General features: G+C 56.6%; 3 protein-coding genes across 3 annotated transcripts; 2 read left to right on the forward strand and 1 right to left on the reverse strand.

Moving 5' to 3' along the window:
• Window positions 1-143: 143 nt before the first annotated feature.
• Window positions 144-2,140, reverse strand: KVR01_004722 (uncharacterized protein). Its single transcript, XM_044790982.1, has 3 exons — window positions 1,760-2,140; window positions 1,523-1,690; window positions 144-1,436 (listed from the first exon to the last, which is right to left on the reverse strand). Exons 1-3 carry the CDS (start codon window positions 2,021-2,023, stop codon window positions 1,320-1,322), a joined length of 549 nt encoding a protein of 182 aa, XP_044646886.1. The 5' UTR covers window positions 2,024-2,140; the 3' UTR covers window positions 144-1,319.
• Window positions 2,141-2,150: 10 nt separating this feature from the next.
• KVR01_004613 (uncharacterized protein) lies at window positions 2,151-4,188 on the forward strand. Its single transcript, XM_044783116.1, has 2 exons — window positions 2,151-2,970; window positions 3,029-4,188. The coding sequence occupies exons 1-2, from the start codon at window positions 2,491-2,493 to the stop codon at window positions 3,290-3,292; spliced, it is 744 nt and encodes a 247-aa protein (XP_044646777.1). The 5' UTR covers window positions 2,151-2,490; the 3' UTR covers window positions 3,293-4,188.
• Window positions 4,189-6,920: 2,732 nt separating this feature from the next.
• On the forward strand, window positions 6,921-11,747 carry KVR01_004259 (uncharacterized protein). Its single transcript, XM_044784605.1, has 4 exons — window positions 6,921-7,440; window positions 7,592-8,246; window positions 8,318-10,808; window positions 10,870-11,747. Exons 1-4 carry the CDS (start codon window positions 7,193-7,195, stop codon window positions 11,391-11,393), a joined length of 3,918 nt encoding a protein of 1,305 aa, XP_044646423.1. The 5' UTR covers window positions 6,921-7,192; the 3' UTR covers window positions 11,394-11,747.
• Window positions 11,748-11,972: the final 225 nt, after the last annotated feature.

Below are 11,972 nucleotides of genomic sequence, written 5' to 3' on the forward strand. Positions count from 1 at the left end.
ATACGAAATTGACCGCTGCGTGGAGGTACATACGACCAGTCTGCAGGATGACGCAGGGTTGGTCTCTTATTTAAAGCACCATCCTCGGGTGTGACTAGGACTACATGTGACAAGTCCAGCTTCTGGGACCTTTGGGCACCCCCTGTAGTTCTACGAGTATACAAGCCTCGCCTGTGTATCTGTGCCATTACCATTTCCTGCAACTTTGATGTTGTCTCGAGGAAGGACGTGCTCTGAATCCATTTCCCGGGTTGAGGCTATGGATATTTTGACTCCGTACAAAGCTATTCCGCAACGTATGCCTGAGTTTTATGACAGAATGCTTGGCTAACTAAATTCGCTTACAGTTTGGTTCCCTGCCATGGGGTTCCTAGACTGAAATGCATTGAAGCCATCCACAAAGCGCCGCAAGCAAAGCGGAGTTGGAAAATGCTTTCCGAGACTGGAAAGCCATCGATGGTATTCCGTTGATACTGGAACTGACACAGGGATTATGCCGAGATCACCTCAGCGCTGACACGGGACGCCACCAAATTGCCACACGTTGTAAACAGCCTGGGCACCGTAGTCGTCTTCGTCTCAGACGGCACAGACACAACTCCCGAAAGAAGAGGTTGAACATGGAATGTGTCGGAGGACCCGATGTCGTTGACTGCATGGCAGTACATGATTACGACGTGTCTCGCATGCGATGACCTTCTTTTGGCAGCCCAAGTCATTTCGCAACCGAGATCGCGAACTACTGCTTCTACGCCAAACTCGAAGGGCACGAAGCTGGTTACGTCTGCGTTGACACCCGCCATAACGGAACTGCACGATGGTAGTGCGCTCTGAGCACGGGTGCAGCTGTGCAATCTTGGCCTTGCAAACATCTTGCAAGGTCAGCGTATTGAGAGCGGCTTCTAGGACTGGTTGGTGTGGGACGAGTCGCGGAACAGCAGCATAGAGGCTAGGCTCTCACCCATCTCTGAACTACGTTGAAACAATGGAGGCATCTGTGTCGTCGACCGCAGATAATTTCCCACGTTGCGCAGTGGCGTAATCTACTCATGCCGGCCCTTCGCCCATGCATTGGCTAGATAACTCCGTTACACGGGTACCAAACGCTATGATCATAATAGATATGGTCTTACAACGGGGCAATTGCGAAGTGATCAATTGGCCGTCTCCGTTGCGAGTGTTGGTGTCATGCTCACGGCCCTCGGTCCGGGTCGGTCGGGCAGCTGGGAGATGGGCAATGTCAAGTAGCTGGAGCTGGACTCAAGTCTTATTCTCAGGTCTATGTACACACGAGACTACTCAGAGGCTCTGTTCTCCGTCTAGTGGGGCGGGTGAGGCCGAGACAGCGGCGGGGTCTGACCAACACCCTCCGTGTCTTCGAGGGGGTACGACGTCTGTGGGAGAGATTCGAGGTGCTTGCGGTGGTGCTCGTTGGCCTGGTCAATTGGGTCAGTGACGTTGGCGGTTGTTGGGGTAGTGGAGTGTGGTTCGGCCCAAGTCTAGAGTTATCAATCAGACGTACGAATGGTAGGCCGCAGTAGTTGCAGGCGGCAATCTCGGGCTTGTCCGTGTTGATGAAGATCCGGGGGTGCCCGTGAGGACCACCGCCTCCATCACAAGCCACAATGCGGTCGTGAGTCCAGCGGACGGGCTGCTTGTGGATGAGCTCCATGGCCGAGTAGGATTGGGGCTGCGATGACGGTTAGCACAATGCAACGGCCGTGACCACGTCCCGCTCTGCCCCCGCAGCCTCGCGCACCTGAAGATCGAAGTCGGTCTGCTCGAAGCGGGGGCCCGTCATTGCCTCTGACCGCGGCCGCTGGCTCCTAGACCAGATTCCCTTCCTGTTTGGGGCCTGGGGCAGCTCCGCCGGCAGCTGGCTCTCGGTCTTTGGCACCGGAGACTCTGTCGAGGGCGTGGGCGCCACGGACTTGGAGTCCAATTGGCGGGCTGTGGTGGTGAAAGATCGTGGTGCGAGCCGCGCAAGCCCGCGGGCTGATCGGAGGCAGGTCGACGACAGCATTGTGGATGGCGGCCTCGTCGAAGGGGTGGCTCGGGTCGTGGTAGTTGCTGCTGCTCGTTTGAGGTACGATGTCAAGGAGCCTTGGGCCAGTCGTGCGTAAGAGGCCGCTGCGGCAAATCCAAAGCCTCTGATTTGCTCATGGTCGTGGTCAAAGCTCCACCCAGCCGCAAGCGGGTCGGCGGTCACTAGTAGCCCCAGTGCCCAGGTATCGAAACTTTTATCTATCATCAGGGCCGCGGCAACTAACTATATTGCAAAAAGTTATACAGCACAAGCAGACGACCGCTCCACAAGTACACCTGCCCCGCAACCAGTCGCCAGGAACGAACATCGCTTGTCCGCAATCAACCACACGCTGCGAGGATCTTGTCGTCGCACCCCCATCCCCAAACACTGCACGGTTGTGTTTGGCGCAAGGCATTCGAGCGATTGTCGAGAACCGACGCGGGAGACGGAGTGCTGACGCGATGGCTTCTCAAACGCCCACCGGCGCCTCCCAGAGGCTGCTCACGATGAAGTTCATGCAGAGAGCGGTAGCAGCAGCTACCTCGCCATCGTCGCCGAATACCCCGACGTCCGATGACGGCCGCGCTTCCAAACGTCGCAAGACCTCTGGCCAGTCCCCCACGACACCCCAGACGCCGAGTTACCTCATAGACCACAAGGCTGCACAGGCTGCAAGGGAAGAGGAGGAAAGGAAGCGGCAGGAGCACGCGGCTAGGCAGGCGGAAAAGCTGGGCGACTCGCACTGGGTTCTCGATGCCGCGAAACTCCCCGGGCCAGACCAGCAGGCTGGCAAGGTTCTCCATGTGGTGCAGGTTGGCTTCTCACAGATTGACTCTAGGAGAGGAGAGGAGGACGAACAAGCCGGTGCGGAGGAGCACGCCGGGACTAGCGGACCAAGTCTGAAGACATATGGCCCCAGAAAGGACACCAGCAAGAACGACGCAAGTTTCTAACCACCCCGCCGGATCGGCCACATTCTGATATCTATTTGTGTTCTAGGAATCGAGCGACTCCTCCTCGGACAGCGACTCCTCAGTCTCTGGATCATCTGATTCTTCCAGTGAAGACTCAGCCAAAGAAACACCCAAGCAATCTGGTCGGGCCAGCTACGGGTCACAGAAACGCCGGGAAATACATTCCAGGCAGAGTGCCGAACGTGAACGAGTCCAGAAACTGGCCAAAGAGCGCCGCAAGAAAGAAGTCAAGCTCAACACACTGACTTCTATATCTGGTGGCTCAAACAACTTTGGGCGACGGAAATGAACAGTACCTAGGTGCCTTTCCGCTCCAGAGGGACTTCACTGAGCACTATACAAACCCCACCCCTGAGTCATCTCACATGCTTAGTGGTGATATGTAGACTGTGGCTGGGGCCTGACTCTTGCGTGCAGCTGGCAGTGACCATCGGGTATGGGGGCCTCCAAGCTGCCGGACTTGCATCATAGGTTGAAGCTGATGTCGACCGGGGAAGTATGATACACAGTAATGGCGGATCTCGTCATGGTTTCACAACGGGCGGGCATGCTCTTGCAAAATCAGGACCGCCTCCACGGGCAGGCTTCGTAATGATGGCGCAACAGCCTGCATGCATCCGGCGGCCTTTGAGGTGTCCATCGGCAATGCCGAACGCAAGCGCTGAACGCCGCCGCATGGTGTGTTCCAGCGAGGCGGTTTGACTTTGCCAGTTGTGGGCATCCGACCTAAGCGTTTTGACGTTGCAGTCTCCGAGACCTGTTCTGCTGGACCAATGACTCGCCGTCATGGTTTCCAAGATAAGATGCCTTCAGGCTAAAAGAGAAACCTGCCGAACACCACCCAGCAGTCAATATTACAGGCCCATATTGAGATGGCGTGTGGTTCTAGAAGGCAATGCATACGTTTTTTGAATTCAAAAGCTTCTAGCTCCACGCGCAGGACTTGGCACGCGTGCGGGTTATGGCACGTGTAAGCTGCAAAATACTATCTTTGATCCTGCTTTGCCCATCCTGTCCAGCTACGTGACAGTCTATGTTAAATAGTTGAGGTGCTGTTGTTATCGTAGTCCAACGAATACCGCCAGACCAAGACAAATATGCCGGGCGTCGACAATTGGGCGGCGTGCACTATACAGATAAAATAGTTAGAAAGGTAGAAATAAAAATAGAAAGCTTGAGCCGGGACACGCAGCGTCCAGACCTAGGTCTGAGGTGTCCAACTGCGCATGGGATACAGCTACTACTATAAGGGGAAACTTTGATCAAGCCTATACAGAGCACGCCTGATCACTTTCAAGTTGAATCGTTCTCGTACTCTTATAGGCTCGTGAACGACCCCCGACTCGTTTGGGGTGCCTGCAAGTTGTAGATCGATCGCTGTTCCGCATTTTACGTCTAGTCGGTACCGAGCCATGGGGGGAAAATAGTAGCTTCCCCGGGGTCGTAAATCCATAGGGATCAAAGTTGACCCAGATCATGTCGGCACAACTGCCGAGGTCTCACCAACTATGGCATGTCATATTTTGGCCTGTAACTGACCCATACGCCTTTGCGCCCACTCCATCAGACCGTCCGGCGTGCTTCGCTACATCCGGTTGGCACTACATGGTATGCTGTCCATGCTACGCCGGGCCGAATCTGCCGGCAGCAGCCAGCTCCGGGGGCGTCAAATACAGGGCGCATCTTTCATCCAAGAGGCAGTGTGATAACGACCCTCGGGGAGCCATAGCCTTGGCCCAGGTTGTCCAGTCTCGCCAATGGGCAGTGCTCGCCCAACTGATATTTGAGGTGGGGCTGACCAAGGTGCAAATCACCCCGGCCACCAGCTATCACATAAACCATAAACCATAAACAATCCCCGGGGGACGGGCTGGGTGCTCGAGCGGGCGGACAGGCCTTCGGCTGGGTCCAAGGTACAGGAACCCGCGAGATATTGTACCGCCAACCGGGATTGCCCCGCGTAGAGGCGCCGCGGAGCCGTGCTGGGTATCATATGGGCTCATGATTTCAGGAACTGGGGGCCGCCCTGCGCCGCCCAATGACAGGCGGGCATGGGTTGTTCGGATTCCGACACGCGGGCCACGATATTTTGTCTGAGCTTTCGGGACTGTTTGGGCCATGGCGATGGAGGCCTGTTTATGTCCACCGAGAATTTCAACTGAGAACACACGGCCAAATGGCCAGATGGCGCCGACATGTGTGTGCTGCGCTCGCGTCTCATTGATGCAGCCCTTCCCTGTATGTATGTATGTATGCATGACTGACAGCAGCAAGGGTCATACATAAGTGCGATCCTATAATCTAGAGTGCTGCACGTAATGGACGTACTTTGTACGGGGTACGTCTTCACACGGGAGACACCTAGCAGGTATCACGATGATTCGATCGAGACTAGGGCACGTCTTGGCCCGCCCGCCCGCCTACGGGGCTGTCCTTCATGTTGCCTAGTTGATGCTCGTCAGATCCGCAAGGTAACGATTTGTGTTGGCCACGTACACCGGCGAGGATCAGATCATGCCCCTGATGAAGCTACCGGTCCCGTTTGTGCTGTTGACACGGCAGCAGTCGACCAGACAGCATGAGTGGTTGGTGTGGTCCCGAAGAGTCGGATCGGTTCCCTGGACGTGGCACAGCTCCCGAGGCCAGTTCCCACGCTATTTCGGGGAGGCAGGGAGGCTTGATGACAGGATGCAGCGGCGCTGGCCTCAGATCCTTCGGACCGTTCCTGCTGGAAGCCTGTCCGCAAAATCGGACACATTGCTCTCTAAGAGAAACAAGTCCAGGCAGGCAGGGCAGGACAGGATGGCAGTGAAACTGACGATCACAGGTGACCGCCAGTGACGGCATGGGCGGGCGGTGTGGGGAACTTCTGGCAAAGCCAACGGGTCACATTTGTTCATCCCGACTCATTGACGGCGTTGGCAGGTTGGGTGGCCTGGCGGGGCTTTGGATTCCTGAGGCGGGCGCAAGGAGAAGCCCCAGCTAGCTGATGGACGTGTGCGAACAAACGGCTGCCGCATGTTCTGAACGGAGCACCGCCAGACAGCCAGACTGATGAGCGTCCTTGGGGAGTAAAGTAAGGATGTGTTGGCATGGGCCGTGCTGCGTTGGTGGCCCTGCTGCCCTGGTGGTCCTGGCGATTCAGCCAGCGACACCCTAACGTGATCTCAGACTCGTGTGCCCAGCGCCAATGGCAGAATGGTGACAGGTGAGCACAAGAGGTTACGCTGTTGCACCACCTTTGTCGCCCCTCGGGGAGGAGACGTACGGCTTCACAAGGAGTCCCTGGGCTTCCCCGTCGACGGCTTGCTGAGACGACGAGAGAAGGCCTCTTCGGATGCGACAGCCGCGGGGGTGTGGCGTCGGCTGCGGGCTGTTAACCCGGCGGAGGTGGTTCAGTCAGCATATGGCTGCCCACGTGGGTCGGCACACTAACAGCAAATACATGCCACCCGCATCTACGGAGGTAGCTGCCTACTAAGTACTTACCTACCTGCCAAGCCTGCCCAACGTTTCCCCCTAGCCCGCCCGCCTGCCCTGTCTTGTCACTGCGACCGACCATCCAATCCTACCTCTATACATAGCACCTACCAGATGGGTGACTAGGGACCTAGGGACCTAGGTACCCAGGTAGTTACTTGGATATCTAGCCAGGCCACACTGGCAGGAAACTCCAAAGCAGACAAGACACATCCCTGGGCTCTTGGGATTCTAGTGGAATTCACAAAGTGGTGGGTCCGGAGTCCCTCTCGCACGCCACCTTGGAGGCCATCTATACTCCGTACCTGGGTACCTAGGTAGTCAGTCATTGTTGATCCCGCAGCCGCAGGCCCCCAATCCCATTCACTGACTAAAAAGGCTGGGGCTGGATCGCTGGATCGCTGGATCGCTGGCTGGCTGAGAGCGACTAACGGAAGGGACTGACTAACTCAGTTGTACTGTTCTGACTTGTGCTGTGCCTGGCCACGCAGCTCACTTGAGACTGCCCGACTGCCCGACTGCCCGGTACAACGGTATGCATATGTTATATATTTCCCAAGAACCTCTTCTCACATCATCATCCTTGCTTTTCACGGCCTGCCTGTCTCGCATGCTGCCCCCCCCCCTCTTCACAAAAAAAAGAAGATCCATTCGTTCCCTCCTCTCACAGACACTGTTTGGTAGACTACCTAGCCTCAAAGGGCGCTAGATGATATATCGAAATAACACGTCGCCTGCTCTTCGCCAGACCCTAGTGCTCATTCCTAGCATCGCCAACAGAAACGGGTGCGGCTGCGCCAGGCGCCCTACCCCGGGACTAGCTGCAGGACTGCCTCGGTCGAGACTCACTTCCTCGAGCCTCCCCTCTGCTCCTGCTGTTGCTGCTGCTCCTGCTGCCGAACCTGTCACTGCCCGCCACGGTCAGCACTCTCGTTCCTCCTCCGCGAGAGACATTTGGTATGTGCAGACACAGGACGGCCATCCGCAGATAAGAACGCCCAGCCAACGCACCCAACCTCCCAAGCCCTCACGTTCTCGGCCGCCCGAGAGACATGAAAAGCCTGCCTGTCCAAAGATCTAGAACCCAGAGACTGACTTCATACCACAGCGGCCTGCACGGCATCTTCCCTGGTATTTTCAGCGGATCCTGTGGATGTGCAAGAGACAGGGCAGATCTGCTCGATCATAATTCTGCGGCAATCTCCCGGCCCAAGATCTTCACTTGGATCGGCGGCAGCGCGAGACCAGCGTCTCCACAGGCTGGTTGCACAGACGCGGCTCGCACTCGCGCAACCCTACCCTGCCTACCACCACTCCGTCTTCTGACAGCCATCCCGTCTACCGCATACGTATCCCCACTACCTCGCCTGCCGGACACTCGGTCATACCCTTTGACAATCCGGCCTCGTGTGCTCTCACCTCTGCTCCAACAGCAGTCGTCCGTGGGCAGTTCCGGGCTCGCTCTCAGCCCTTCTTTGCGTCGTCACTTGTCAGCTCTCTCTTCTCACCCAAAGCCACGGGCGAATCAAGGCAGCATGGCGTTCCCAGAACACGAGCTTCGTCCTGCGGAGCTGGTGACCGATCGCCTCGAGACCCCTTCCCTGGATGACAGGACCTATCGCGTGATCCGCCTTCCCAACCAGCTCGAGGCTCTCTTGGTTCACGATGCCGAGGCCGACAAGGCTTCCGCTGCCATGGACGTCAATGTCGGAAACTTCAGTGACGAGGTCGACATGCCAGGAATGGCGCACGCTGTTGAGCATGTGGGTTGCGCTGCAATTCCTAATCCCAGACCAAGCTGGCGAAAACACCGTGCTGACGCCTAATCCTGCAGCTGCTATTCATGGGTACCAAGAAGTACCCGGAAGAAAATGCCTACAATCAGTACTTGTCGGCACACTCTGGCACCTCAAATGCGTACACTGCCTCGACGTCTACCAACTACTACTTTGAGATAGCTGGTCGGCCAAGTGATGATAGCGAGCCTTCGGCGAGCAACCCTTCACCTTTGAAGGGTGCTCTTGATCGCTTTGCTCAGTTCTTCGTTGAGCCCCTGTTCCTCGAATCAACCCTGGACCGTGAGCTCAGGGCCGTGGATTCTGAGAACAAGAAAAACCTGCAGAGTGACACATGGAGGCTTCACCAGCTCGAGAAGTCGTTGTCTAACCCGGCACATCCCTACTGCCACTTCTCCACGGGAAACCTCGATGTTCTTAAGCTCGAGCCCGAGGCACGAGGTGTCAACGTCAGGCAGAAGTTCATTGACTTTTACGAGAGCCATTATTCTGCAAATCGTATGAAACTCGTTGTTTTGGGCCGGGAGCCCCTGGATGTCCTCGAGTCTTGGGTCGTGGAGTACTTTTCGCCCATTCAGGACAAGGATCTCAAGCCTAATCGTTGGCCCGACGCTGCACCACTGGGCCCTGAGCAGCTGGGCCGGCAGGTCTTTGCGAAGCCGGTCATGGATTCGAGGGAGCTCGGCCTCTCCTTCCCATTCCTCGACGAGGATGAGCTTTTTGAGTCCCTCCCGAGCAGATACATCAGCCATCTCATAGGACATGAGGGCCCCGGAAGTATCATGTCGTACATCAAATCGAAAGGCTGGGCGAATGGGCTCAGTGCCGGCGCCTATCCGGTGTGTCCTGGTTCTCCCGGCATTTTTGACTGTCAGGTGCGGCTGACAGAGGAGGGCCTCAAAAACTACAAGGAGATCGTAAAGGTCTTCTTCCAGTACGTTGCTCTCCTGCGAGAGACTCCACCGCAGGGGTGGATATTCGAAGAGCAGAGAGGCATGGCCGACGTGGACTTCAAGTTCAAGCAAAAGACGCCCGCAAGTCGGTTTACGAGCAAGATCAGCTCCGTCATGCAACGCCCTCTGCCCCGAGAATGGCTCCTGAGCGGTTCAAGTCGCCTAAGAAAGTTTGAGCCGCACCTTATCCAGAAAGGCATCGACTGCTTGCGACCCGAAAACCTGAGGATGTCAATCATTTCCCGAGATGTTCCTGGAAAATGGGAGAAGAAGGAGAAATGGTATGGGACTGAGTACACGGACGAGAAGATTCCTAGCGACTTTTTGGAGGATATCAAGAAGGCTGCATCGAGCAGCCCCGCAGAGCGTGTCTCGGCGCTGCATCTGCCACACAAGAATCAGTTCATACCGACCAAGCTCGAAGTGGAGAAGAAAGAAATCAAGGAGCCGGCCGTGGCGCCCACCATGATCCGGAATGACGGTCTCGCACGTACATGGTACAAGAAGGACGACAGGTTCTGGGTTCCCAAGGCAAACCTCCTCGTGAGCTGCAGAAGCCCCATCATCTTTGCATCGGCGGAGAACTCTGTCAAGGCTCGGTTCTTCACGGACCTTGTTAGGGACGCCCTCGAGGAGTATTCTTATGATGCTGATCTGGCAGGCCTGCAATACTCCGTGTCTTTGGATGCCCGGGGCCTGGTTATTGAGGTCAGCGGCTACAACGACAAGCTTTCCGTTCTGCTGGAGCAGGTGCTCAAGACCATGCGAGACTTGGATATCAAGGAAGACCGATTCGCCATCATCAAGGAGCGCCTGAGCAGAGCGTATCGGAACTGGGCTTTCCAGCAGCCATTCCACCAGGTTGGGGAGTACACCACTTGGCTGAACACCGAGCACGACTTCCTAGTTGAGCACTACAATGCGGAGCTGGACACGATCTCCTGCGAGGCGACGAGGGCCTTCCAGAGAGAGCTCTTGTCGCAGATGCACATGGAAGTTGTTGTGCATGGCAACCTGTACAAGGAGGACGCGCTGCGGCTCACAGATATGCTGGAGAAGACGCTGAAGACGCGTCCGCTGCCGAGCTCCCAGTGGCCCATCTGGCGATCGTTCCTGTTCCCGCCTGGCTCGAACTATGTCTACAAAAAGACGTTGGGAGACCCTGCCAATGTGAACCACTGCATCGAGTACTGGCTGTATATCGGGCAGAAGGACGAGCGCCTGGCCCGGGCCAAGGTTCTGCTGCTGGACCAGATCCTCCACGAGCCAGCATTTGACCAGCTCCGGACCAAGGAGCAGCTGGGTTACGTGGTGTTCAGCGGCATCAAGACCAGTGCAACAACACTGGGCTTCCGTTTCCTCATTCAGAGCGAGAAGACTGCGCAATACCTGGAGACCAGAATTGAAAACTTCCTGAGCAACTACGCCCAGACGCTGGAGAAAATGAGCGATGCCGACCTCGAGGGACACAAGCGCAGCCTGAGCATCAAGCTGCTCGAGAAGCTCAAGAACCTCGACCAGGAGACCAACAGGATCTGGGGCCAGATCTCCACCGAGTACTACGACTTTGAGCTGTGTGAGTTGACCTCGTCGTGATGCGTAGAGCGGTACCGCATGGCAGCTAACAACCAAAACAGCAAGCAAGACAGCAGAGCGCGTCAAGGAGTTGACCAAGCAGGATATGGTTGACTTCTTCAAGGAGTACATCAACCCGGCGTCGCCCGAGAGGGCCAAGATCTCGGTGTGGATGGTCGCGCAGGCCACCAGCGACGTGTCCACCAAGCAGATCTCGGAACTGGTCAAGGCGCTGGAGCTCAACTCGGCGGAGAGGGAGGCCGAGGTGGCGACAGACCTCCAGGCTAGGCTCAGCGCGGCGCAGCACGATGAGGCCAAGGAGATTGAGGGCCTCAAGGAGTACCTGCTGCACGACCTGAAGGTGGCGGAGGACAAGATCGACGCGGCGGCGGAGGCGTGGAAGAAGCTACACTCGAACGCGAACGGGATGGTGGGACACCAGGACGAGGACCCGCCTTCGCTGAACGGGACCAAGATCTGTTTCATCGAGGACCCGCGCGACTTCAAGGCCAGGCTGCCCGTGAGCGCAGGAGCGCGCTCTGTCAAGGACCTGTCGGAGTACGAAGAGGTGGACCCGAAGCTGTGAGTGGCTGGTGGGCAGGACCGGGCAGGGAAGGCTTGGGAAAAGGAAGGGAACCTTGGAACGTGATGGGAGCCCAGGGCGGGCTGATCCATGGGCTGTCTTTACTAGAGGATATATACAGGCATTCATGATAAACTTGATGTATGAGCATTGTGGGCGCGGGGCAGATCGGATAGATGCATACTGCATGGTTGGGAAGGGGAGCATTCAGATACAGGTGCCGATTCTTGGAGGGCAAAATCGAAACCACACCCAACGCTGCACTTGGACACTGCCGGATGCGTAGCTAAGTAGGCAGTGAATGTGGTGATGCTGACAACATCTGAAGTAGGCCGAGACGGCTTCAAATATACCTACCTACTGAAGCAAGTATATTAGTATATCCTTACTCACTTGGGTAAGTACTTAAGTACCTAGGTACCTACCTAGGCAGCCAGTGCCTTGCCGGTGACAGCGTGTCGGCCTGTGTTAGCGGTTGCCGACCTGACAAAGGAGGAGGCAGGAGGGAGGGAGGGCGGCCCCTGAACTGTCCCCCCGCTAAGGTTCAGATTTTGTCCCAGGGTCCACCCGCCAGCCCGGGAA

Source organism: Diaporthe batatas, assembly GCF_019321695.1.
Source record: "Diaporthe batatas strain CRI 302-4 chromosome Unknown Contig00004, whole genome shotgun sequence".
NCBI lineage: Eukaryota > Fungi > Ascomycota > Sordariomycetes > Diaporthales > Diaporthaceae > Diaporthe > Diaporthe batatas.

What these genes read in the sequence shown, in the direction of transcription:
- KVR01_004613 (XM_044783116.1), top strand. Translation starts at nt 2,491, where the DNA reads ATGGCTTCTCAAACGCCCACCGGCGCCTCCCAGAGGCTGCTCACGATG. An exon ending in AGGACACCAGCAAGAACGAC is followed by an intron (nt 2,971 to 3,028) that starts GCAAGTTTCTAA and finishes TTTGTGTTCTAG; the next exon opens with GAATCGAGCGACTCCTCCTC.
- KVR01_004259 (XM_044784605.1), top strand. Translation starts at nt 7,193, where the DNA reads ATGATATATCGAAATAACACGTCGCCTGCTCTTCGCCAGACCCTAGTG. An exon ending in TCCTCCGCGAGAGACATTTG is followed by an intron (nt 7,441 to 7,591) that starts GTATGTGCAGAC and finishes TTCATACCACAG; the next exon opens with CGGCCTGCACGGCATCTTCC. An exon ending in GTACTACGACTTTGAGCTGT is followed by an intron (nt 10,809 to 10,869) that starts GTGAGTTGACCT and finishes CAACCAAAACAG; the next exon opens with CAAGCAAGACAGCAGAGCGC.
- KVR01_004722 (XM_044790982.1), bottom strand. Translation starts at nt 2,023, where the DNA reads ATGCTGTCGTCGACCTGCCTCCGATCAGCCCGCGGGCTTGCGCGGCTC. An exon ending in AGACCGACTTCGATCTTCAG is followed by an intron (nt 1,691 to 1,759) that starts GTGCGCGAGGCT and finishes CCGTCATCGCAG; the next exon opens with CCCCAATCCTACTCGGCCAT. An exon ending in ACTACTGCGGCCTACCATTC is followed by an intron (nt 1,437 to 1,522) that starts GTACGTCTGATT and finishes CCAATTGACCAG; the next exon opens with GCCAACGAGCACCACCGCAA.